The 26,312-nt window shown below is 47.6% G+C and overlaps 1 protein-coding gene across 2 annotated transcripts; it reads right to left on the bottom strand.

Moving 5' to 3' along the window:
- Positions 1–26,312, bottom strand: PELP1 (proline, glutamate and leucine rich protein 1). Of its 2 annotated transcripts, XM_036269125.1 has the most exons (17): positions 25,913–26,312; positions 15,884–15,948; positions 15,115–15,220; positions 11,442–11,591; positions 11,161–11,232; positions 5,751–5,810; positions 5,291–5,441; positions 4,809–4,938; positions 4,572–4,659; positions 4,018–4,106; positions 3,821–3,937; positions 3,524–3,671; positions 3,245–3,404; positions 2,248–2,303; positions 1,883–2,089; positions 300–1,754; positions 1–141 (listed from the first exon to the last, which is right to left on the bottom strand). In XM_036269125.1, exons 1-17 carry the CDS (start codon positions 26,159–26,161, stop codon positions 49–51), a joined length of 3,396 nt encoding a protein of 1,131 aa, XP_036125018.1. In that variant the 5' UTR covers positions 26,162–26,312; the 3' UTR covers positions 1–48. The 2 variants fall into 2 exon arrangements, with proteins under 2 accessions (XP_036125018.1, XP_036125019.1); XM_036269126.1 differs by lacking the exon at positions 25,913–26,312 and having other exon boundaries at positions 34–141; positions 11,442–11,627; positions 15,884–16,070.

The following is a 26,312-nucleotide window of genomic DNA, read 5'->3' as shown; positions in this document are numbered from 1 at the left end:
TATCCAAGTACATGACTTTATTGGAAATGATTGGGGGTGGGTAGAGGGCTAGGAATCAGGCTCTGTGTCAGGTGGTGGCTTCTCGTCATCAGGAGGACAATCAATGAAGTCAGCCAGCATGGCAGCTGTGTCATCCTGCTCCTTTTAGGGACAAAGACATGAGTCAAAACAGTCTCACATACATACACAGAAGAGTGGGTCAGACTGGGGACAGCCCTTCCCTAACACAAGCAGCTGCAAGCCCTCTTCCTCCGCCCGCGCAGCCCCTGAGAGCTGCCCTCCCTGCCTGGCCCACTCACCTTTTCCTGGAGAGCCGGGGTCTCCGTCTCAGTCTCCATGTCCATTTCTTCTGCTGCAGGTGCCTCTGGTGGGGGTGGTACCTCATCACCCCCACCCTCAGTCCCCTCTTCCAGCAGGGCTGGGGGAGCACAGGGCTCCTCTTCAACAAGCTCCTGAGGAGGTGGCCCTGCTGGGGGGCTCCCCCCTTCCTTCTCCAGCTCCTCTTGGGAGGGGAGCACCTCAGGAGCCAGCGTGGGTGCGGTCTCAGCCCCATGCTCTTCCTCGGCCCCCGGCTCCTCCACTTCTAACAGCAGCCCAGGCTCCGGCTCTGGCTCAGGCTGCACCTTGGGGGACTCAGTGGGGGGCAGAGCTGGAGGCAGGCTGGTGGGTGGAGGTCCTCCTTCTTCAACCTCCCCACCAGCTGGGCCAAACTCCAATTCTTCCAATTCTTCCTCCTCTTCCTCGTCCTCCTCCTCTTCTTCTTCCTCTAACTCACCTTCCTCTTCCTCAAATTCCTCCTCAAACTCTTCTTCCTCTTCTTCCTCTTCAAAATATTCTTCCTCATCCTCTTCCTCTTCCTCAAAATCTTCTTCCTCCTCCTCTTCCTCCTCCTCTTCTTCCTCCTCTTCCTCTTCCTCCTCCTCCTCATCACTGCTGTTGATGTTAATAACCGTCAAATCTTCTTCCAGGGCTGGGGGTCCTCCCCCACCAGGAGCTCCCTCAGGGACCAACTGGGGTGGCTGGAGTGTCACAGGGCCTGGAACAGGAGGGGGAGGGGGTGGAGGGAGAGGCCCTGGGACTGCAGGAAGCTCTTCAGGCTCCTCCTTGGCTGGTAAAGGAGGGGAGACTGCTGGTGGCCCAGCCGGGGTAACAGGGGGTGGCGTGGTGCCCGAGGGGGGTGGGAGTGGCAAGGGTGGCAGCCCCTCAGGCACGATCACCACACTGTCATCAGAGTCGCTTTCCAAGGAGATCTCTACATCAGACGCCTCCTCCTTATCATAGTGGACAAAGGCTGGCCTGGGCACTCTCCCCCCAAAAGTTTCATCCGGGGGTATAGTAGGTGGAGGGGTGCCACTAGGGGCAAGGACGGGGTCCTCATTTGAGCCTGCTCGGTGGTTCTCTGGGCCAGGAAGGAGCCGGGGGGGTACAGACACCAGGCCTGGGACAGAGAGGCCTAAGTGGTTGGCTGTGGCTGGAGGTCCAGGGCGTGCTGGGGGCAATGGGCCCGCTGAGGGCATGGTGCCTGCTGAGGGCACGGGGCCCGCTGAGGGCATGGTGCCTGCTGAGGGCATGGTGCCTGCTGAGGGCATGGGGCCTGGGGGATGAAAGGGGGGGGCCCTGAAAGGAGACGGGGCCTCAGGAGGAGGAACTGGAGCCGGTGTGGCGCAGGTGGGGCCCATGGACTGCAGAGGAGGAACCCGGGGGTGCGTCAAAGCAGCACAGGTCACCAGTGCTTCTGAGCAGAAAGAAGAGACCTGAGGAAGGAAGAAAAGTGTGAGCATCAGGAATACAGGGTTTCACGCACCGGAGAGGAGCCTGCCAGCACCAGAAACAAGAGAATGCTGAAACCAAAGAGGCGGACTCGGCCCCAGTCAGCAGTTACCTCGAGGCTGTCTTCTCTCTGGCCGAGGGAGAAGGCTTGCAGGGCACAGGCGAGAGGAGGCGGGCAGCGAGGAGAAGGTGCCAGCAGCAGAGCCAGCAGCAGGCGGTAAAGTTCACGGCGGCAGCGGGAGCTGGTATATGGGGAGCTGCCTAGGATCTCGCCCTGTTGGACACCCATGACCAAGGGTAGGACCAGATCATGCAGTCTCTGCAAAGGACACAGGGCACAACTAGAGACACCAGAGACTACCCAACCCTTCCCCAGAGCCTCCTCCCAAGCTGGAATGGACACCCTCTGGGGGTTCAGCCCCCACATGAACAGGCAGTGGCCCTACCCCTTCTCCATGGGGACCAGGTTCCACTAACCCTGTGAGTCTCCTCCTTGATGAGAGGCCCGCACATGAGGATGGTCCGGCTGAGGCCTGGGAAGAAGAATGGTGTGGAAGAGGCAGGCTACGAACAGGACTGAGAGCAAGGGCTTCCGCAGCACTCGCTTCAAGGTGAGCGCCCCCCTTGCCCTGACTCAGGCAAGTCTCTTAGCTGCTCTAAGCCCGTTTTCTCCACCATGAAATGGGGATCATGCTACATAGTGTAATGTAGTTGATAATGTGGTACATTATAAATGTACACTTGTGTATTTGAGGAGCACTGGCTCTCCCCTTCACGTGGGGCAGGGTGGCAGGCAGTGAAATGTAGGGGACCTGAAGGAAAGGCACCCATTAACTGCACAGTAATTGACTATACTCTGCTTCCAGATGAGCGACTGTGTTGGAAGCAGGAAACCCCCAAGGCAGCCTGCCTGCAGGGTCTTGGTTAAACGCCACAGGACAGGGATTTCCCCCTTGCTACAGCCGTCCCTGGCAGAGGTTATGCAATCAAGACAAATGAAACCCGCCCTGGCCGGTTTTCCCAGTGGTTAGAGCATCCACCTGCGGACTGGAGAGTCCCAGGTTCGGTTCCCACCAAGGGCACATACCTCGGTTGCAGTTTGTCCCCGCTCTGGTTGGCAACCACTCAATGTGTCTCACTCACATCAATATTTCTCTCTCTCTCTTCCTCCCTCTCTCCCTCCCGCTCTATCTGAAGATAAATGCAGAAATGTCCTCGGATGAGGATAAAAAAAAAAAAAGATAAATGAGACCCTGGGAGGCAGTATAAATGACACAATCCCCCCATCTGACAGCAGAGCTAAGATTTTGCCGAAGCCCTGGGAGCTGCACGGCTGCTTCTGCTCCTTTGGCCTCTCTTGCGGGTTTTTAGCTGGTTCTGCATTTTATCCACACAGTCCACTTCAACAACTGGTTTTAGCTACAGCCCCAGGCCATCCCAGCACCCTGCTGGTGCGGGCCCAGGCCTCACCCACCTCTCAGCGCAGCTGCACACACATCGCTGTTGGCATTGCTATCCCCTTTTCGGTGGCTGGGCGGAGCCATAGCCTCCCCCATGTCTAGCTTTAGCTTCTTGGGGGCGCTGGGCTTCCCCGTCTGCAAACTGCCATCAGGGCTCCCCCGGGGACTGCGCAGCTGGTGGTGGAGGGAAACATAAACCATGATCACGGCAAACAGGAAGGAGAACAGAGCCAGGAGGTTCATGTGGACAAGGTGTGCAGGATGAGGAGAGGGTGAGCAGAGGCCTCACTCACCTTCAGGGCATCAGCTGGGGGAGAGATGTCACTGAGCAGGTGGGTGAGCAGGGCCTCTCCTGAAGCTCCTCCCTGAAGCACTCCTGCCGAGGCACCACACACCTGCACCCACAGCTCTAACACAGCGTACACCTTGGTCCGCATGGCGCTGTGGGTGAACAGGGCAGCTTATGAAAGGGGAGTCAACACACCAGATCCTGCCTCTCCTCCCTCAGTCCGCCCAGCCTCTTGGAACCCCCAGCCCACCTGCACCTGCTCTCCTACCCTCTCGTCTTTATCCCCATCCTTGATAGTTACCTGTAAGGCTTCTCCTGGCCCAGAGAGAGAGTGTCCCTACCGATGCTCCAGGCATTGAGGACTTGTGGAAGCAGGCGGCTGATCAGGGCTCCAAAGCGCAGGAGCCGACCTCCACATCTGGGGGTTAAGACACAACAGTAACCCACATTCCCAGCATGTCCCAGGCCCCTCACCACACTCCACCTAGTCCCACTCACGCAAGGATGAGCGCGGACAGCAGGTCCAAGGCTTCCAGGTGGATCGAAGGCAGCAGCAGCAACCGCAGGGGACCATCTCCAAGCAGGCTCTGCATTAGAAAATTGGCAAAAGGAGTGGGGGAAGTATGACAGAGAGAGAAATGGAAACGGAGCAGATGTGTGTGACTAAATACATGTGTACACACATGTAAGGAACCACCCCGAGCCCAGCTCTCCCAACAAGATCACCCCCCCATCCTATAAAACAGACCCTGGAAGAAGGATGAGGATGAGGGAAGGGACGGCTGACCTCTCAGCAATGACTCAGCTGCCCCAAGCCTGCCCTCCCCTAGAAGCATGTGCTACAGGGGTCCCTGCACTAGGTGGGAGAATCCATTCTGATGTGCACATGTGTCAGGAGAAGCACAAGGAATAATGGCATCTGGAGAGAAGTAAGGATCGGCCCAGGACAACCTCAGGGATACAGCATCTGGGCAGCTTCAGCTCCCACACTACCTTCCTGGTGGCCCTGGGTCCTGAGGAAGGGCTGTGAACAGAGGACAACCACCACTTACAATATTCTTGGCACTGATGCTGAGGGTCCGGCAGATGACATCCAGGATTTCCTGCACAGGGATGGACACGGGAGCCCCAAACTCAGAGCTAAAGAGAATCAGAGCAGGAAGACCCTCAGCACAGGTTCCCGGCATGCCTCACACCCACCTCAATCCCCTTCTTCACGATGCAAAAGACACCCCCAGGTCAGTCTCTCCCCTCCAGGCCCATGCTCCCTCCAGCACTCACTCACACACCTGAGCATGAGCCCCAGGCAGCAGGCCAGCCCGGAAAACCTCTGCCAAAGCCGGAGAAGGTTATGGGCATCACCATCTTCCGAGGGGGAAAACAGCATCTCCACTCCAGGGCCTTCATACTGCACCGGAGCTGGACAGAAACACAGTACCTTCACAATCCAGGGCTTTTTCCATCCCCTCTGTCTTCATTTTTGTTTTTACTTTAAGTGTTGATTTTTATTTAAATTTTGTCCCAGTAGTCTTCTACATGCTGCCACATAGTTTGCTGTTTATAACATCAGTATTCAAAGAAAATTACAAAAATCACTTTCTGAGGACGTTTGTATTTTACATGCCTTTTAACAAGTTCTTCATCCCCTCCGTTTTCATTTCTGGTGGATGATCCACCATTCTGCCTAGAAATCAACTGTCCCGCCTCTGTGGGCCACCCTCCTGCCATGTTCCCCAGCCACACTGCCACTGACTACCTGCCATGGACCTACCCGGTTCTGCTCCCTCGTACAGAGCCCCTAGCAGACTGTGCAGTGAGGCCAGCAGGCTGTGTAGCTCCTGCTCCCAGCTCTCGGTGTGCTTCAAGCCCTGGGAAAAGCCAGCCCCTAGAGAGGGCAGCCGGGAATAACACTCACACGCCAACTGCAGAAGAAACGTCAGAAACTTGGTCAGGTGGGAATCCAGCCCAGCCAGAACCCCCAGTGCCACCCACACCAAGAAAAATGGAGAACACAGAGAGCTCTTAGTGAACACAGAAAAAAGACAACGCGGCAGAAGGACACAGGTGGAAACACGAAGGCAGAAATCATGCCTTGTGCCTCTGGAGTATGCTAATAGGGAGGGAAGCGGGAACATGGTCCAGGCAGTTAACAACAGAGAAATGCTAAGAATGAGAGATAAGAGAAGCTACAACTCATGCCCAGGCTTCTCATTTGCCTCCTTTTCCTTTACCTGCTGCAGCTGAGGGCTCAAGGCATCCACCCGAGACAAGAAAAATGAGGCCAGCTTGCCCTGGGTTGTGGACAGAGAAGAAAAAGCTGTGAGTCAGCTCCAAGGGCCAGAGACATACACCCTGTCCATTCCCAGCAGCAGAATCTAAGCCCTCGCCCTTTCCTTCCTGCAGACACAAGAAGCAAAGCACTCTATGGGCATCGTGCCTGGGAGCAGGCATACTCTCGTGGTAGAAAGGCATCCTGAATGCCAGCTCTCGTCCTTAGCTCCCATTTGGTGGGGAAAGGGTCTGGTCTGTGCCCCACAGACACTATGCTCCCTGCTGCCAATTTTCCCTTGAGCCAAAAGGACACAGAGTACTGAAAAGGGCAACCCCCACACCCAACTCCCTACCAGCTTAGACAAGAAGCAAGGGTCCAAGCTGGGAGTTGAGGCACTAACCAGAGGTGTGAGGACAGGTCAAGGTCAATAGAGAGGGAAGGCCTCTAGAGAAGAACTGAGGCAGCACATCTCAGAGCAGCGGCCTGTCGGTCAGCAAACACTGCCAGCCTGCTGTGTGCAGCTGCTGGCACGGAAGTGTTCGACCTGGGCCGCAATGCATTTGGGGGTAGACTCAAATGGGCCTATGAAATGGATGGGGGAAATTATATCATTTTCACTAACCGGTAAGTAAAAGGTAATGTTTATTTCTATTATAAATGTAAACAAAAAGCCACAGTAGTATTAACAGTACCTCCAGCTGTCACTAATAATCATTCATTTTCATTTCAAATTATAATTGTAACAAGTATCTTGAAACACCATTCCCGTGTTATCACTAATTTGAGATTCACTAGTTATCAGACCTGCTGCTAGATCTCTCTGTTTGACATATTAATGAAGAAGCACATACTACTCTATCAAATTTTTTAAAATATAGATTTCAACAGAATCGGTTTCCCTTAAAATTCTGGTGTGGTGCAGAAACCAGCTCTCCGAGCACTCCCTCCCACCAACCCTGTGGCAGGAACCAGTTAGTTGCCCACATTACACTTCAGGATTCCTACTGACCAGGAGACAAGCACTGTTACAGCTGATGCCAGAATAAAAGAAGGCCAGGAACCATTTCCCTCAGGACTTGAACAGCACTTTCATGTCTGATGTGGCGGGACGCAGAACACTGCCACACAAGTACAGTATCAGCCACAGGTCTCCTGCTTCACCGGCTTCTCCAAGGATAAGAGTTCTTAGAGAGGTGCCAAAGCCCCAGCTATAGTGGTACTCAGCCCTTTTGGCCAACTCACTGCTCACACTTTTCCTGAGACTCTGGCTCCAAAAGCTGGGCTGAGGCCAACAGGAGTCTGCTTATGTGACTGCAATAAAGCAGAGTACAGGGACATGGCTCTGACCACAGGTCGGCCCAGGTGACCCACAAAGTAAACTAAAGCAACGGCTCACTGGGAACACTTTACTTGAAATGCAGTACACATGCATGTCCAATGTATCTCTCAAGAGTACAGCTGGCCCGGCCGGTGTGGCTCGGTGGTTGAGCACTGACCCATGCACTAAGAGGTCGCTGGTTCAATTCCCGGTCAGGGCACATGTCCAGGTTGTGGGCCCAATCCCCAGTGGGGGGCATGCAGGAAGCAAACAATTAATGTCCTTTCCATGGATGTTTTTATCTCTCTCTTCCTCTCCCTTCCTCTCTCTCTAAAACCAATAAAGAAAAAATTTATTTAAAAAGAGTGCAGCTGGCCTTCCCACTTATTCCAAGGAATTACTAATTGATTTGGTGAGGCGAGGAAAAGCGTCTACAGAGTGACTTCATAGACTAAGAATGCTTGAGATACATCATTTAGGAGGAGTAATCTGGAACTTGGAGAGTACAGCTGCCCTGGGAGCTTCTGGGAGATGGGACAGAGAATAAGTAAATATTCCAAAAATGCCAAGTATCCATTTCCTAAGCACTGATCTGCAAGATTTCCAAGTACAAGTTACCCCTAGGGCCTTTGCACAAAACAGATTCTTATCTAACATGTTGGCAACAAAGACAAAATCCTCAACAGCGAGTTCTTTAGATGACATGTCATTCATAAAGGCATATATACCCTGTGTTTTTTTTTTGGTTTGTTTGTTTTTGGTTTGTTTTGTTTTTTAATCCTCACCCGGGGACATTTTTCCATTTTTTTGTACAGATAGAGTGGGAGGGGGAGAGAGAGAGAGAGAAACATCGATGTGAAAGGGACACATCGAGTGGCTGCCACCCGCACGACCACCCAGGGCCGGGGACAAACTGCAACCGAGGTACATGCCCTTAGCGGGAACCGAACCCGGGTTTCTCCGGACCGCAGGCCAACGCTCTAACCGCTGAGCCAAACTGGCCAGGGCTGTTTTTGGGGTTTTTTTTAATCTCACCCAAGGACATTTTTCCATTTTTTGTTCAGATAGAATGGGAGGGAGAGAGAGGAAGAGAGAGAGAGAGAAACATCGATGTGAAGGGACACATCGAGCGACTGCCACCCTCTCAACCAACCAGGGCCGGGGACAAACTACAACCGAGGTACATATCCTTAGCGGGAACCGAACCCGGGTCTCTCTGCACCGCAGGCCGACGCTCCAACCGCTGAGCCAAACCGGCCAGGGCTTTCTTTTTTTTTTTATATATACCCTGTTAACAACATATGAAAGTGTTATTGGTTTGGAAAGAATACTCAAAATGCAGGCCACAACTTCAAAAACTACACGTCTGACAAGAGGCTGTAAATTACAGATGAATGCTCCTGACCACTCACAATGAAAATTAAGAGGCACAAAGAGAGGAAACACTTGGCATTCTAGTCTCCCTGACTATTCAAATCTTAACCCAGCAGGTAACACTCAATTCTCCCTCCACTTTCATGGGGAACACAAGTAGATAAAGATAACCCCAAAATGAGCTGTATCGAAATAGACATTTACAGTAACACCTCACAAACTTTGACCAGGGAGAGGTCAGGAACAAAGATCTATCTAGCCCTTGCCAGTATCGCTCAGCGGTTAAAGCGTCGGCCTGTGGTCCAGAGGCCTGGGTTCGGTTCCCACTAAGGGCGCGTACCTCGGTTGTGGTTTGTCCCCGGCCCTGGTTGGGTCGTGCAGGTGGCAGCCACTCAATGTGTCCCTTTCACATCGATGTTTCTCTCTCTCTCTCTCCCCCCCCCTCCCTCTCTCACTCTATCTGAACAAAAAATAGAAAAATGTCCTCGGGTGAGGATAAAAAAAAGATCTATCTAGACTATCTAATTTGATCATTTACAGAATGTTTTAGAAGACAGTTTTTATTAAACTTAGTAAAACTTCAGTAAAAAACAAAATTAAACAAAAAACTTTTCTAAACTTAAGTAAAATCCACAAGTTACTCCAAATGCCTTCTTGACAAAAGTCTTGCCCTGCCTACTCAAAGATTCTATTACCTGTCATTAGTGACATTTACATGAAAATAAAGAACATGGATGTGACTCCATGCTCTCTGAGTGTCACCGGCTCAGGGACTTTTTATTATTTTTATTTTTTTTTATCCTCACCCGAGGACATCTTTTTCCATTTTTTTTTTTTGTTCAGATAGAGTGGGAGGGAGAAAGAGGAAGAGAGAGAGAGAAACATCGACATGAAAGGGACACATTGAGTGGCTGCCACCCGCACAACCAACCAGGGCCGGGGACAAACTGCAACCGAGGCACATGCCCTTAGCGGGAACCGAACCCGGGTCTCTCTGGACCACAGGCCGACGCTCTAACCGCTGAACCAAACCGGCCAGGGCTCAGGGACTTTTTAGATACTGCCGGTAGCCAGTTACTAAAGCCACTGCAGACACCACCCCCAGATTACAGCATGCGTACCCAGACTGTAAGCATCTGGCTCACGATCCTTCTCAAGCCACTAACTGATCAGAGCTAGCGTTAGTGTTGAAGCCTACCTGCCAATCTTATGTTCTTAAAAGCTTCTAGGGAGTTTGGTTAAGTGGAAAACAAAAAAAAACAGGCTTTAAGGGCAAACAGATCTGGCTTACACGGGTTTTACAACTACCAGATACCAACCCTGGGTTAAGTTAAATACCTGTGGGCCTGTTTCCTGATTAGTTTGGTGACACCAACTCCACAAAACTACTATAATGAAAAAATGATACAACACATCTCCGACACTCAACAGAGTGCCTGGCATACTGTGGGAACCTAATACCAGTTCCCTTACCCTTTCTTTTACTTTCTCATAAAACCATGTGATCCTACTTTCAAAATTTGAATGGCAAACTCCCCCTTAACTGATAATACCAATCAATGGCTGATACTGTTAACCACGTCAATTATACTAAAAAATTTATTACTTTAATGCTAATTCTAATTCTCTATATAGATTTGTGCTTCCATCTGAGTAAGAAGATGCCCAATGGTTTGTCAAGCTATGAGTATAACAAAACAGAGAGCATTTAATCTGCAGGAGAACACCTATTTGTTCTTAGATACTAGTTGGCATCCAATTATACTGGAAACAAAACCTGTGCCCATTGCAAAGGGCCCTTGAACTGTTACTGCTTTGGCAGAATTTAACCATTCATTCATCTGTTATTGTACCTCCTTGAAAATAAAGCTGACTCTTTCACTGACCTCCTCTCATCTGACCCATATACCCCTACCTGTTTGACCCCATAAGCTCAGCCATACCACCATCCTGTATGGGTCATGACAGCTTGGGAGAAAGGGTGAGGAAGTAACAAAGGAAGTTTGGGCAAGAATATAAGAAGAGATGTTGGAGAAGTTGTTACAGGGAAATAACAAATCAGGAAGGCTTCCTGGAGGAAATTACAAGAGCCTTAGGAACAAAGTAAGACCAAATGGTAGAAAAACAGGCAGGACACTCTAGACATACAGAGAAGAGGGCAGAAAGAGGAAGGAGCCCATGGTTAAGAGCCTGGGCTTTTGTCCTGGCCAGTTTGGCTCAGCGGTTAGAGCGTCAGCCTGCGGTCCGGAGAGACCCGGGTTCGGTTCCCGCTAAGGGCATGTACTTCGGTTGCAGTTTGTCCCCGGCCCTGGTTGGTCGTGCGGGTGGCAGCCACTCGATGTGTCCCTTCACGTCGATGTTTCTCTCTCTCTCTCCCTCCCACTCTATCTGTACAAAAAATGGAGAAATACCCTCGGGTGAGGATAAAAAAAAAGAGCCTGGGCTTTGGTCTCACATACAGTTTCCTATCTCTACTGATCTTAGGCAAAGTATTTCATTTCAATTTCTTCATCTGGGAGGATGAAATGAGATAATGCATGTGAAGTGCTATGAGGCAGTATAATTAAGGCTGTGGAGATCGATGACAGAATGCTGAGAAGTCCCAGCAATGGAATCTGAGGTAAGATTGCTAACAAGGCTTATGTTGGTGAGAAGAGGAATTTCCATGAATACTTACTTTGAGAGACCCACAAGCCCGAGGAAAATAGGTCATACATGCCTTCATTCCCTCCAGGGCTGAGAGTTCACACTGTGAGAAAAACAAAGTAAGGAACAGGTGAGGGCCCAATGCCCCCACAGACCCAATCGCCACCCCACAACCCCTTAAGGTCCCTCCTCCATACACTTTTTCTTGGCCCTTCCTTCTTCGCTTCTTTGATCCTATTCCCCAATCAATTCCCATCACATTCCTTAATAAAGCGGTCTGAGTAAGGCAGAGGCGCTGGGGAGGTGTCTCACCTCTGGTCTGAGGCCCAGCAGGGAGGTGAGAAGGCCAGGGAGGTGGTTCATGGAGATGTCCCGGAAGAGTGTAGGAAGTTGGGCTGCATATCGGAGCAGGTCTCTCAGAACAGCCACAGCCAAATCCATCGTGGGGGGTGGGTCCTGGGACTAAAGAGCAACAACACCCAATGCTCCCAACCTCACCTGCATGGTCACCAAGAGGAGGAGGAACAAGAGGGATGACAACATGGGGCTTTGAAAAAACACAGTCAATGTCAATATTACCATCATATCCACTAGGAACAGAGTGCATTCGAGATATGGAGTACTCAAAAGTAACATAATTGTCTACGGAAAGGACAAGTGTTTACATTTTCATATTAGGGGTACCTGGAGTCCTAGAAATTTGTCTTTAAGCCACAACGTAAAGATCTAACTTGAAGAGCTCAAGAGCTGATTCTCCCACACTCTCCTTCCCTATAGTGGATGGGAGAAGAGCATGCCCAGACTGAAAAACAAAAGCCTTTGCCACAACACAACCACCGCATCTCTCTAAGTCACTCAAACCTACCCTAGAACTCATGGAGAAAACCCGATTTGGGCCTGACCAGTGTGGCTCACTGTCCCACGCACCAAAATGTCATGGGTTTGCTTCCTGGTCAGGGCACATACCCATGTTGCGGATTCGATCCCCAGTCAGGGTGCGTATAGGAGGCAACTGATCAATGTTTCTCTCCCACATCAATGTGTGTCTCTATTTTTTTTTTAAACCAATAAAAATATATACTTTTTAAAATGTTTATTAGGTGGGCTTACCAACTACAATTGGGCCCTCAACACCGTCCAGTAATCCCTCTGGTTAACACCCTCTGCTACTCAAACCTTCTCCCACCACTGTCACCTCTGTATAACCTAACCTGCAGAATCAGAGAAAACTGAAGCCCAAAAAACGGGCACTCCTCACCTTCCCTATATCAAACTTGAAAACTCCATCTCCATCTTCTCCAACCTTCTCCTTGTTACACTATTCAAGACAATCCTTCCACTGTGCTTCAGAGACTATCGCCTCCCTTCTTCTGAGAACCCTACCCTATTTTTTTTTTAATGTTTTTATTTGATTTTTAGAGAGAAAGGAAGGGAGAGGGAGAGATAGAAGCATCAATGAGAAACATCAACCGGCTGCCTTCTGCATGCCCCTCATTGGGGATCAAGCCCACAACCCGGCATGTGCCCTGAACAGGAATCGAACCAGTGACCTCTCGATGGGTCGACGCTCAACCAGAGCCACACCAGCCGAGAAGAACCCTACACTATTAACTAGCACCCTCTCTCCTGTATTTCCCACTAGTCCTTCTTAAAGAGATTCTTCTCACCCTGGCTGGTTTGGCTCAGCAGTAGAGCATCGGCCTGCGATCCAGAGAGACCCGGGTTCGGTTCCCGCTAAGGGCACGTACCGCGGTTGCAGTTTGTCCCCGGCCCTGGTTGGGTCATGCGGGTGGCAACCACTTGATGTGTCCCTTTCACATCGATGCTTCTCTCTCTCTCTCTCCCTCTCCCTCCCACTCCATCTGAACAAAATATGGAAAAATGTCCTCGGGTGAGGATAAAAAAAAGGGATTCTTCTCACTGACATATATACATGATCAAGTCTCTCTTATCATAAAATCCTTCTTTTAAGTCCATACTTCACTCACCCAATCGCAGCAATTTCTCTCCCTTAGTTATTTCTCTCAGCTATTTCTCTCCCTTTGAGTCAAATACTTTGAAAGGATTGCCTATCGTCCCTATTTCCATTCCCTTCCCCACTCATTTCTCATTCCAGGCGCTCTGGCTTCAGTCTAGACTGCTCCACCAAAAACAATTTGACTGCAGTCTTAAAACCCTTGAGCGGGTAAATCTGATCAACAATTCTCAGTCCTCATCTTGTTCCACCTCAGAGCGGCATAAACAGAAAGATCTCCTGGGTTCCGTCCAACCCACAATCTGGCTGTCTCCCTTCTGCTGCTGTCTCGTTTTCCTTTGTAAGCTCATTGTCCTCTACCTGAGCATTAAATGTGAAGTGCCTTCAAATCCACTCTATGTAAGGACTCATCCTGTTCATCTCATCTTCATCCTCACCTCCAACTGCCATCGAAAAGCTGAAGACTCTTCCCCTCTGTAAAACATACTGACTGAAGGCCCCCACCCACCCAATGACCCATCAAGGTTACATACTCTGAGACACCTGGCCATTTCCACTCACCAGGTCAGGGGTATGCTGACTAAGGAGCCTTCTACTGATTCCCAAGGCCTCTGAACCTGGCTGTCTCCCAGTGTTCTGAAATCTTGGGAGTCTTCCTGGACACATCCTCCCCCTGACCCTACTCCACCATCAGGACCCATCCACTTTGTCTCTAAATCTCTCTCGAACTCATCTAATTATCTCTACCAACGCCACCCTAGTCCAGCCTACTGTGAATATTCTCCTAGGTTACTTTAATAGCCTTCTTTGTGGTCTTTCTGCTTCCGCTCTGGCTCCTCTCTAATCCTTTCTCCACAGAGCAGCCAAAGTGATAGTTTCCAATGAAAATTTGATCATGTCACCATTACCACCACCTCTTCCTCACCCCTACTTAAAACCTATGAATTCCCACTGTTCCAAGAATAAAAACCAAATTCTTTAGCGTGCCTACAACACCATACATGGCTTGGTCCCACCTACTTACCTCCCCAGTCACATGTCATCAGCCCCAGACACACACACTTGCTTACAATCCTTCAAATGGGCCAAACTCCTCTTTTCTTGGGACTTTTGTACACTTAAACACTTCTTAGCCCAATTTACTCCTAATCACCAGTTCAGAAAAGCCCTCTCTGCAGCACTGACCCTGATCACCCACACCACCTCAGTCTGGGCCAGATTATCGCTACATGTTCTCAGAGGACTACATTCTTTGCCTCCACAGCACCCACCTCAGTTTATCATTTCACACTCATCTGTACAGTTATTCAACTGAAGTCTCTTCCACTACAGCAGGAACCAGCAAAGCAGGGTCTGTGGATGCCTGCTTTTGCATGACCCATAAGCCAAGAATGATTTTTACATTTTTAAAGGGTTGGCAAACTAAACAAAGAAAAACACAATATGCAACAGAAACCATATGTGGTTCACAAAACCTAAAAGATTTACTGTCTATAAACATTTACTTCACAGAAAGTTTCCCAACCCCTGAGCAAGACTCTAAGCACAAGAAGCGGGTAAAGTCCATCTTACCACTGTCTCCCCAGAGCCTGGCACACAGCCTGCCACGTGTGCTCAGAACATGACAGTGGAAAGTAAATGGAGATGTCATCAAAGAATGTAAAAGTAGAAAAAATATTAAAATGTTGAAAGAGAAAGTAGTAGGCAAGAAAAAAAAAATCAAACACCAAAAAAAGGACCTTTAGAGATGTCGCTCATTAGAAAGCTAATAAGGAAGTGAAGCCATCAGAGATTACAGTGTGTGAAAGGTCAGATGAAAATATCAAAAAGTTTAAAAGGATTTCTATTTGAAGCTTATTCTCCCTGCTATCAGAAAACTGCTTCTAATTATTCTGTCCTCAGAACTAAATGTCCAAGCCACAGAGAACATACCACAGCCAGAATGAAGACTCATTCTGGGGGAGGAGGCTGGGGGAGGAGGCGGAGTCGGGGCAGCAGCTGAATCCTTACCTGCAAGACCTGCTGAATGCTCCGAAGCCAAGAGACACAGTGCTGCTGGAACATCTCTGTAGAGCTCTCCCCCACCAGCAGAGACAGCAGACAGAGGCCCTCAAACCTTATAAGAAAGAAGTGAGTGATAAAAGGTGGAGGCTAGACTTCAGAGAAAGCTATTTATTGGTCTTTTACTCTCACTGGACTACAGCGAGACTTCACCTCCAGGTCACTGTGGTTTCTAACTCCTAAAATACTTAGAAGGCTCTGGCTGGTTTGGTTCAGCGGTTAGAGTGTTGGCCTGCAGTCGAGAGAGACCCGGGTTTGGTTCCTGCTAAGGGCATGTACCTCGGTTGCAGTTTGTCCCCGGCCCTGGTTGGGTCATGCGGGTGGCAGCCACTCGATGTGTCCCTTTCACGTCGATGTTTCTCTCTCTCTCTCTCTCTCTCTCTTTTCCTCTCTCCCCCTCCCACTCTATCTGAACAAAAAATGGAAAAATGTCCTCAGGTGAGGATAAATAAATAAATACTTAGAAGACTTAAAGTGAGGTGCAGGCATCAAGGAAAGAATGGAACAGAGATCATCATAATCCCAGGTGGGGCATAAGAAACTTGAGCTAGAATAGGTGAGATTCAACTCAAGTGAGCTCATGAAAAGAATGACATTCCTCAGCCTCTTGGGTGGTGCAATCTCTTGAACCCATGGGTGGTGACAATGGATGGACAGATGTATAGCTCACTTCCTAAGGAAACATCCCTCTAGAGAAGAAAAAAAGTTAAAGACTTACCGAGTTTTGATAGAACCGAGGCGTGCATTACTGAGACCCACTAATGCCCCAACAGCTGAAAGGTTCTGGAAGAAAGAAAACAGGGCAGTGAGTCAGGAATAGTATGCTAAAGATGCAGAGCTTCTCGTAGCCCTTCCCTGTCCCAGTATCTATGAAGCCTTTTCTGAAGTCCCACCTCCTTTGAGGATAAAAGACCATTCCTCAAGAGGCCTTCAGCCTTTGTCCTATTTTTAGGTGACACACACAGCAGCCTGTCCTGAAGCTTTCCTCGAATTCATGTCTTGCTTGACCCCTTCTCCTACTTTCCACCCAACAAATCAGTGCTATACAGAGGACAGCCCAACTCATCCCAGCTACCAGACCTCAAAGACAGGTCTGCTTCACCTGTGTACCCTTCAGCAGCATCTAGTAGAGGAGACATTCACAAATGCTTGCTGAATGGACACTGAACTCATCTATTACCCTTCCTCCTTCACCCCCAAACAAATCCCCCTCTCCTGTCCCTGGCTTCCTTAGTGCTTTTAAGAATGTCAAGGTAAGCTTCCGGTCAAGATGGCAGAGTAGATAAATGCTGTGCCATCTTTTCCCACAACCACATCAAAATTACAACTAAACTATAGAACAACAATCATTGAGAACTGCCTTAAATCTAGCTGAATAGAAGTCCTATAACTAAGGTTATACAGAAGAAGTCAGACACCCACATGCATCAGTTAAAAATCAGAAGGGAAGCTGGCCGGTATGGCTCAGTGGTTGAGCACTGACCCATGCACCAAGAGGTCACTGGTTCAATTCCCGGTCAGGGCACATGCCCAGGTTGTGGGCCAAATCCCCATTGGGAGGCATGCAGGAGGTGGCCAATTGACGTTCTCTTTCATCGAAGTTTCTATCTCCCTCTCTCCCTTCTTCTCTCTCTAAAATCAATAAAGAAAAAAAAAAGTTTTTTAAATCAGAAGGAATCTCTCTGCTGTGAAGGTTCCCTTCTCCGCCAAGGAAGCCCCAAACTAGGCTCCCCAGCTCAGGATCCCAATGCTGAAAAAAGAAATCTCCATAACTTCTGGCTGTGAAAAGCAGCAGAGATTGTGGCTGAGTGAGATGGAAGGCTGTGGAGTCCCAGGCATTCCTCTTAAAGGGCCTGCACACAGACTTATTTGGACTCGTTCCCTCTAAACTCCAGCTCCGGGGCAGCAGCTCAAAAGGCACTAGAGATATATAGGGAGGAATAAATTGTCTGGCTTTGGGGCAAGGGCTGGAGGAGCACCTTTCTCCCGACAGAAGTGCTGGCAGAAACCATTGTTCCTTTGCTGGGCTCTCCCTGCAGGTGCAGGCGGACACATCTCAGTCTCCATCAACCTAGCTAACACTGTTTACCCCACCCAAGTAATTTGCTTGCATTGCCCCACCCAACTTGCCAACCCACCCAAGTGGCTTCCAGTGGCTTTTCCATGTCAACAGCCTATCTTGGCTTATGCTTTGGAGTTTCCTGAAATCTCACAAAGGTTCACAAACCCCAAACAAGCGGCATCTGGCCTCACTATGCCCCATCTGGCTAAGTTGCCACAAGCACAACACTAGCAGCATCTGGCCTTGGTTCAGAGTTTAGCCTCTTCCAGGCACCTCCAAGCCCAGCACAAGTGGCAACCATCTACAGTTCACTTTGTAGCTCATACCAGGTGGCCCTGAGCACAGTACAAGCAGCAGCTGACCTTAGCCTGTACCTTCCAAGAGGCCCCAAAACCAACACACCCAGTGGGCCAGCATCAGAGCACCACCAACCACCTCTAGAAATGACACACTCAAAGGGCAGACTCAGCAGGCATCAGTATCCGATAAAGTAAATCCTGCCCCACAGAGTCTACCCCTGCACAACAGCTCCTCCACTGTAGGCGTGGCCAGTCCTCATAAACAATCAGTCTGAGGATCAATCCATCTAACTGATGTGCCAACAGCAATCAAGGCTGAACTACAACAGGAGGGCACACATAACTCACACAAGGGACACACCTGGAGCACCTAGCTCAGATGACCAGGGAGACTGGACCACTGGCCCCACAGACACCTACTACATAAAGCCACTTTACCAAGACCAGGAGACATGGTAGCTTTACCTAATACATAGAAACAAATAAACAAACATAGGGAGGCTACCAAAATGAGGAGATAAAGAAACAAGTCCCAAATGAAAGAAAAGAACAAGAAACTCCAGAAAAAGAAAACAAAATGGAGACAGGCAATCTAACTAGATGCAGAGTTCAAAACACTGGTTATAAGAATGCTTCATGATCTCAGTGAGACTTTCTTTTATTTATTTATTTATTTATTTATTTATTTATTTTTATTTTCAGATAGAGTAGGAGGGAGGGAGAGAAAGAGAGAGAGAGACAGAGAGAGAGAAGCATCAGTGTGAGAGAGATACATTGATTGGTTGCCTCCTGCACGACCTTAACCAGGGCCGGGGACTGAACTGCAACCCAGGTACATGCCCTTGACCGGAATTGAACCCGTGCCTCTTTGGTCCGTGGGCCGACGCTCTAACCGCTGAGCCAAACTGGCCAGGGCTCAGTGAGACTTTCAACAAAGAGACAGGGAACCTAAAAATGAAGATAGAAAACATAAAAAAGAACCAGTCAGAAATTAAGAATACAGTAAATGAAATGAAGAATATATTAGAGGGGGGTAAAAAAATAATAATAATATATTAGAGGGAATCAATAGATTAGATAAAGCAGAGAATCAAATCAGTGATCTGAAAGATAAGGTAGCAGAAAACACTCCCAACAGAGCACCAAAAAGAGAAAAGAACCCCCCAAAATGAGGATAATTTAAGAGGTCTCTAGGACAACATCAAGCATATCAACATTTGCATCATGGGGGTGCCAGAAGGAGAAGAGAGAGAGCAAGGAATTAAAAACCTACTTGAAGAAATGACAGAAAACGTCCCTAACCTGGTAAAGGAAATAGACACACAAGTCCAGGAAGCACAGAGTTTCCAACAAGATGAACCCAAAGAGGCCCACACAAGAAACATCATAATTAAAATGCCAAAGGTCAAAGACAAACAGATTCTTCAAAGCAGCAAGAGAAAAGCACTTACTTACAAGGGAGCTTCCATAAGACTGTCAGATGATTTCTCAACAGAAACTTTGCAAACCAGAACAGACTGGCACAAAATATTCCAAGTAATGTAAATCAAGGACCTATACCAAGATTACTCTACCCATCAAAGCTACCATTTAGAATCAAAAGACAGATAAAGAGCTTCCCAAACAAGAATAGGCTAAAAGAGTTCATCACCACCAAACCAGTATTACTTCTTGAAAAAGAAAAAAATATGTATAAAATGTGAGTAATATGCCCTGGCCATTGAGGCCCAGTTGGTTGAGCATCATCCCATGCACCAAAAGGTTGCCTTTTTGATTGCCAGTCAGGCCACATGTCCAGGTTATAGGCTCTATCCCCAGTAGGGGATGTGAAAGCCAATGGAAGTTTCTCTCTCGTTTTGATGTTTCTCTCTCTCCCTCTCCATTCCTCTCTCTCTAAAATCAATAAAAACATAAATATATATGAGTAATAGAATGGCAACAGATATATATATCTATCAGCAATTACTTTAAGTGAATTAAATGCACCAATCAAAATACATATAGGTAACTGAATGGATAAGAAAATGAGACCCCATCCGGCTGGTGTGGTTCAGTGGTTGAGCGTCGACAGCCATGCCGCAAGAGGTCACCGGTTTGATTCCCAGTCGGGACACATGCCCAGGTTCTGGGCCCAATCCCCAGTGGTGGGCACACAGGAGGCAGCTGATTGATGTTCTCTCTCATCAATGTTTCTATCTCTCCCTCTCACTTCCTCTCTCTCTAAAAATCAATAAAGACAAAATTTTAAAAAACAATAACACCCTTGCATATGCTGTCTACACTTACTTTAGATCAAACGACACACACAGACTAAAAGGTACAAAAAAAAGTTATTTCATAAAAATGGAATGGAAAAAAAAAAAGCTGGGGTAGGAATACTTCTACCAGACAAAATAGACTTTAACACAAAGGCTATAATGAAAGACAAAGGAGGGCCCAGCAATTCCACCTCTGCGTATTTATCCAAAGAAACCCAAAACACTCATTCATGAAGATATATGCACCCATATCTTCACTGCAGCATTATTTAAAATAGCCAAGATATGAAAGCAACCTAAGTATCCATTAATAGATGAAAGAATAAAGAAGTGGTGCGTATATACATAATGAAATGAGACTTGACTATAAAAAAATGAAATCTTGCCATCTGCAACAACATGGATGGACTTAGAGGGTATTATGCTGAGAGAAATAAGTTAGACAGCCCTGGCCGGTTTGGCTCAGCGGTTAGAGCGTCGGCCTGTGGTCCGGAGAGACCCGGGTTCGGTTCCCGCTAAGGGCGCGTACCTCGGTTGCAGTTTGTCCCCGGCCCTGGTTGGTTGTGCGGGTGGCAGCCACTCGATGTGTTCCTTTCACGTCGATGTTTCTCTCTCTCTCTCTCTCTCTCTCTCTCTCTGTTCCTCTCTCTCCCTCCCACTCTACCTGAACAAAAAATGGAAAAATGTCCTCGGGTGAGGATAAAAGAAGAAGAAAAAAGAAAAGAAAAGCAGAGCTGTGGTCGGTGTGGTTCAGTAGTTAGAGCACCGCCCCATGGACTGAGAGGTCCTGGTTTGATTCCTGATCAGGTCACATGCCCCGGTTTCAGGCTCAATCGTCAGTAGGGGGGAGTGCAGGAAGCAGCCAATCTATGTTTCTCGCTCACATCGATATTTCTATATCTCTCTCCCTTCCTCTCTAAAAAAAAAAAAAATCAATAAAATATTTTTTTTAAAAGCAGCCCAGCCTGCCCTGGCCGGTTTTGCTCAACGGTTAGAGCATCGGCCTGTGGTCCAGAGAGACCTGGGTTCGGTTCCTGCTAAGGGCATGTACCGCGGTTGCAGTTTGTCCCCGGTCCTGGTTGAGTTGTGCGGTGGCAGCCACCTGATGTGTCCCTTTCACGCCGATGTTTCTCTCTCTCTCTCTTCCTCTCTCTCCCTCCCACTCTATCTGAACAAAAAACAAAAAAATGTCCTTGGATGAGGATAAAAAAAATAAATAAATAAAATAAATAAATAAAAGGTAAGAAAAATAAAAATAAAAAATAAATAAAAGCAGCCCGGCTGGTGTGACTCAGTGGTTGAGTGTCAACCCATGTACCAAGAGGTCGCCAGTTCGATTCCCAGTCAAGGCGCATGCCCAGGTTGTGGGCCGGATCCCCAGTGTGGGGCATGCAGGAGGCGGCCAATCAATGTTCTCTCTCACATTGATGTTTCTCTCTCTCTCTTCCCCTCCCTTCCTCTCTCTCTAAAATCAATAAAGAAAAACAAAAAAGCCGCTTTGAGCTGTATGCTGATAAAAATGATCCAACAGAGAGGGAAAATCTGATGATGGAGAGTGGGGGAGAATTACTGAAGCAATGTACTTGTGTAAGTGGAGAGGGAATATATCTGGTGTACAAGCAGAGGGTTGGCCTTAGATAGGACCATCGACCAGTTCATCCCTAGTAATGGAAGGGAAGACAGGGTATATGGGCATGGATGCAGCAAAGCTAGCAGATACAGTGGTGGGAGCCTATGGGAATTTCCATCTTACTATTTCTACTTTCTCAGTGAAATGGGAAGCAAGTTCATCAGCTTAAAAGTAAAGATGGAGAGAAATAATCAAAGGTTGTCTAGGAAGGTGGAAATGTAACAGGATTGCTAGGCAACACTAAGAGTCCTCTTGGGATGATGATGGCCATGAATTTAAAGTGAGACCAATCAGCAAAACACAAGTTCTTCTCCAGCTATACCAAGTGGTGCAGGTGCAGGCAAGAATACACAGAGTTGGCAAAAGCTTCTGCACAGCAAAAAAAACAACCATCAAAGTGGAAAGGCAACCCACTGTATGGGAGAGCATCATTGCCAATGATACATCAGATAAGGGCTTAATTTCCAAAATATATAAAGTGCTCATAGAAGTCAACAAAAGGAAGATAAAGAACCCAATTAAAAAATGGGCAGAGGAGCCGAATAGATACCTCTCCAAACAGGACATACAAATGGCCAAGAGACATATGAAGAAATGCTCAACATCACTAAGCATCAGAGAGATGCAAATTAAAACAACAATGAGGTATCACCTCACACCTGTCAGAATGGCCGCCATCAACAAATCATCAAACAAGTGTTGGAGAGGGTGTGGAGAAAAGGGGACTCTAGTACACTGCTGGTGGGAATGCAGACTGGTGCGGCCACTATGGAGAATAATATGGTGTTACCTCAAAAAATTAAAAATTGAATTGCCATTTGACCCAGTGATTCCACTTCTAGGAATATACCCTAAGAAGCCTGAAACACCAATCAGAAAGAATATATGTAGCCCCATGTTTGTAGCAGCACTATTTACAATCACTAAGATCTGGAAAACAGCCCACGTGTCCATCAGTAGGAATGGATAAAAAAGCTGTGGTACATATACACAATGGAATACTATGCAGCTGTAAGAAAGATCTCTTAACCTTTGAGACGACATGGAGGGACCTGGAGAGTATTATCCTAAGCAAAACAACCCAAGCAGAAAAAGACAAATACCACATGATCTCACTTATTTGTGGAGTATAATGATTATAACAGTCTGAGGAATAGGGTAGACCCAGAGACATGGAAGTAGGGTACAGACTGACAACCCTCAACCACAGAACTTATATGCATGTACGCATAACCAATGGACATGGACAACAGAGCCAGGGACGGGATGGGGGGATGGGGAGGAGGGTCTCAATGGGGTTAAAAAAGGAGAAACATCTGTAACAAAAATAAATTTAAAAAAAAAAAAAAAGAATAAACAGAGTTGGATTTAACAAAGGCAGGGTATTGTCAGGCAGGTTCAATGAAGGAAGACGGACAAAGAAATGATTATAATAGAATTTAAACTGGATAAGAAGAAAACAGAACATGACAGATAAAAAAATTAGTTCATTTCTTTCAAATAGTAATAAATGCTAGGGAAGAAACAAAACAGGATAATGTGAAAGAGAATGGCTGAACAGAAAATACTGCTTTATTTTAAGAAGGGGTGGTCAGAAAAGACTCCTCTGAAATGGTGACATGTAAGTTGAAACCTAAATGAGAAGCTCACCTTCTCTTGAGTTTCCCAGAGAAGAGTAAAGAAACTAATGAGCAGTGGCCTCAGCATGCTCCAGCAAAGAAATTAGCTTGGGTAGCTGGAGTATAGTTAAGACAAGTAGAGAGTCACATGAGATGAGGTCAAAAGGTAAGCAGAGGCCACATTTTGTAGGGCCTCGTGCAATGAAAACTGTTTGGTTTTAAGCAGAATAATATTGTAATCTTACTGAGGTTTTTTTCTTTTAAAGATCACTGGCTCCTGACTAGGGAATGGGATAGTACAAAGCCCTGGGGATAGAAGGCAGAATGAGACACTCCGTCCCTCAAAACACATGCAGTTACAAGGGAAATGAGATCTGAGATTTGCTTTAAATGCTCCAGGTTGGGGGGGTGGAGGGGAGTTGGAATGGTGGGAATTAAACAACAATGGTAAAATGTTCATTGTTAAATGTGAATGATGGGGTCAGTCTAGGGTGAGATGGTTCTAAATACTATTTTCTCTATTTTTGTATAATCTGAAATTTTCCATAAAGTGTTTAATTATACAAAAAAAAAAAATCAAAACCAAGTTGTATGGGTGTGGAGGAGGGAGGCTGTATTTATATGTGAAATGTAGAAATAGATAAATTCAATATGGTGTAGTAAAGAACAGCTAACCACAGGTGTTTGAGAAGGTTTCCCAAAGGCAGTGACAAATAAGCAGAGAATTGCAAAGATTATGAGAGGGAGGCAGCACAGGGAGAGAGTCCAAGCAGAGAACATTAAATGCAAAAGCTCGAAAGCAAGAAAGCCCAAGTACTGAAGGATTTTAAAAGGCAGATTTTAAATGATCAGAATTTTCCTTCTGAAACTTCACTCCAGTTGCTATGTAGGAAACTGACTAAAAAGAGCAAGAGTGAAGGCAAGGAGACTAGTTAGAAGAGTGGTGCTATAATCCAAGCCAGAAACTGTGAACTGTGCTAAGGTAGCTGCATTTGGGAATTAGTGAATTTACAGTGCCTCTGGGAAAGCAATGTTGGTGAGTAAGCCTAGGTGGATGGACCAATCAATGGATCTCTTTTTCTCTCAACCACCAAGCCTATTTACTGACCTTCATTACTCATCTCCACTACACTAGAATCTCTCTCAGGGAATTTGTCTTATTTATCTACCTAGAGATGTTACCTAATAGTAGCTAACACGTAACAGATACTCAATGTGTTTATCAAATAAAAATCTATGGGAAAGCAAAGGAAATCATACAGTTCCACATATTGAGGACCCAATATCAGATACAAAAGTAGAAAAAATTCAAGGCAGGATATATCCAAAAATGTGGTATATGCAATATTAAAGGGAGGAGTCTAGTTTCCCACATCACCCTTAGCTTCTTTACTAAAAATTCTACTAGACTTTAGACATTTAGGGAAAATAAGCAAGGCATTAAGTTCATGCAATTCGCCTTAAGGGAGGAGGGGAAGACTTGAAAGAAATGATGACAGAAATCACACATTCACAGGCAGAATAGATAATATTTCAGAAATACTTAGGAACTACATGAATCAAAGGAGGAAGATTTAGAAGGAAGAGAAAATATATAATCAGCTCCTGCTTCTGAAACCGGGCTGAGATAGCAGAGGCACGGTTTTGTCACCCTCAACAATACAAGTAATAAATGAGGTCATCCCTCATAAATATGGGGCTAGTAACTGAACCACCCAGCAGGTTGTGTCAACTCTTCCTGAAAGGAAGCACAGGGCTAGAACAGTCCCAATAACAAAAGCTGGACAAGGAAGACCTCATGTACATTGGTCTTGAAGCACAAGTGGAATTTGGGGGAGGACTGGGAGAAAGGATGGAGGGCAAGACATATTAAAGGAGCACCTACCATAGGTTAAACATATATCTTCTTAGAATTAGTGGCTTCGCCTGGGCAAGATGGGAGTTCAAGCTAGGATGGAGGCAATAACATGAGGATGGAGGCAATTACATGTACAAAGATATGGCAAGGAGTGGAGAGAGCTAAAACTACTCAGAAGATAAAATCAACAGGACCTGATAGAGTGCATATGGAGGTGTGTGAGCAAGAAGTGTTTAGGATGGATGATATTTGGGTTTCTAGTTTGCAGAACTGAATGGATGTTAGATTCTACTCTTTGTATAATCCAAAGAACCCTAAGCCAGTCTAAAAAGCTCTGTGTGACCTGTCCACTACCTACCTACCTCATCAGCCTCACAGTGCCCTTTCCTCTTCCCCTCCACCTAAGCCCCAGGCACAATGCCTGTCTTTTCAGTTCCTTCCTACCAGAGGTTGTTCCCACGCGAGCTTTCCATTGACTGAATCTTCCCATTCTCTTTCCCTACCCAACCCCTACTAATTCTTGGGGGGGGGGGGGTCTCAGTTTAAACTCTCTACCATATAATGCTCATAGTGTTTTATAACATTTTGTTTATCGCCATCCCCTCTACAACTAACTGAAGCATCCAGTACTTGGCCCTCAATATGAGTTCGGTATTTATTTGTTGAATACATTCAATCACTCAGTAGAAAAAATCCCAAAAATAGATACTGCCAGAGGAAAAAGAAGCTAAAGGTCATAGATCTAGTGAATGACCAGGCCTGGGATGTACTCCAGTTGTGTGTGACTACCAAGAGCCTAGCAATCGAGAAACGAGGCCCATCTTTTCCCCTGGGTTTCTACTCGTGGCTGATAAAGGAGAAATACGTGAACTTCGTCCAGACTGACACCCGGATTCGCTTTCTGTCCCCAGCTCTACTTCCCTCCACCCCCCTTCGGCGGCTGCAGTTCAACGTGAACCTGGCAACCAGTGGCTCAGCCAACCTTCCAACAGGGCCGCCGGTAGGCCGGCCACTGACTCACCTGGGCCCCGCCCACCGTCCCATGCAGCCGCAATAAGCACATGAGCCCGGGCAAATGTGGGGCCGATCGGACTGGGGGATGCACGGGAGGAACGGTGGACCCTGCTCGCGGCTGCAGCAACGCGGACACGCTCTCCAGCAGCAGCATACGGAGACGCGGGCCCGAGCCCACCGCCGAAAGACCCCCGGCCCCGCCGGGAACCCCAGCCGCGGAGCCCGCAGAGGGCCCACTAAGAACGGCTGCGGCCATCTTCACCGGGGCTCTAGTGGTGGCGTGGCGCGATGACGCAAACACACCGCGACGGACGCCTCGTGGGGAGGGGGAATGAGAAGGGGGTTGTGGTCCTGCGCCTTTTGGTGCACGGAGATTGGACTCCGGGCTCTGGCGGGAGGGAGCATGC

This window comes from Molossus molossus, unplaced genomic scaffold (genome assembly GCF_014108415.1).
Source record: "Molossus molossus isolate mMolMol1 unplaced genomic scaffold, mMolMol1.p scaffold_m16_p_19, whole genome shotgun sequence".
NCBI lineage: Eukaryota > Metazoa > Chordata > Mammalia > Chiroptera > Molossidae > Molossus > Molossus molossus.
This window is presented reverse-complemented; position numbering and strand designations above follow the sequence as displayed.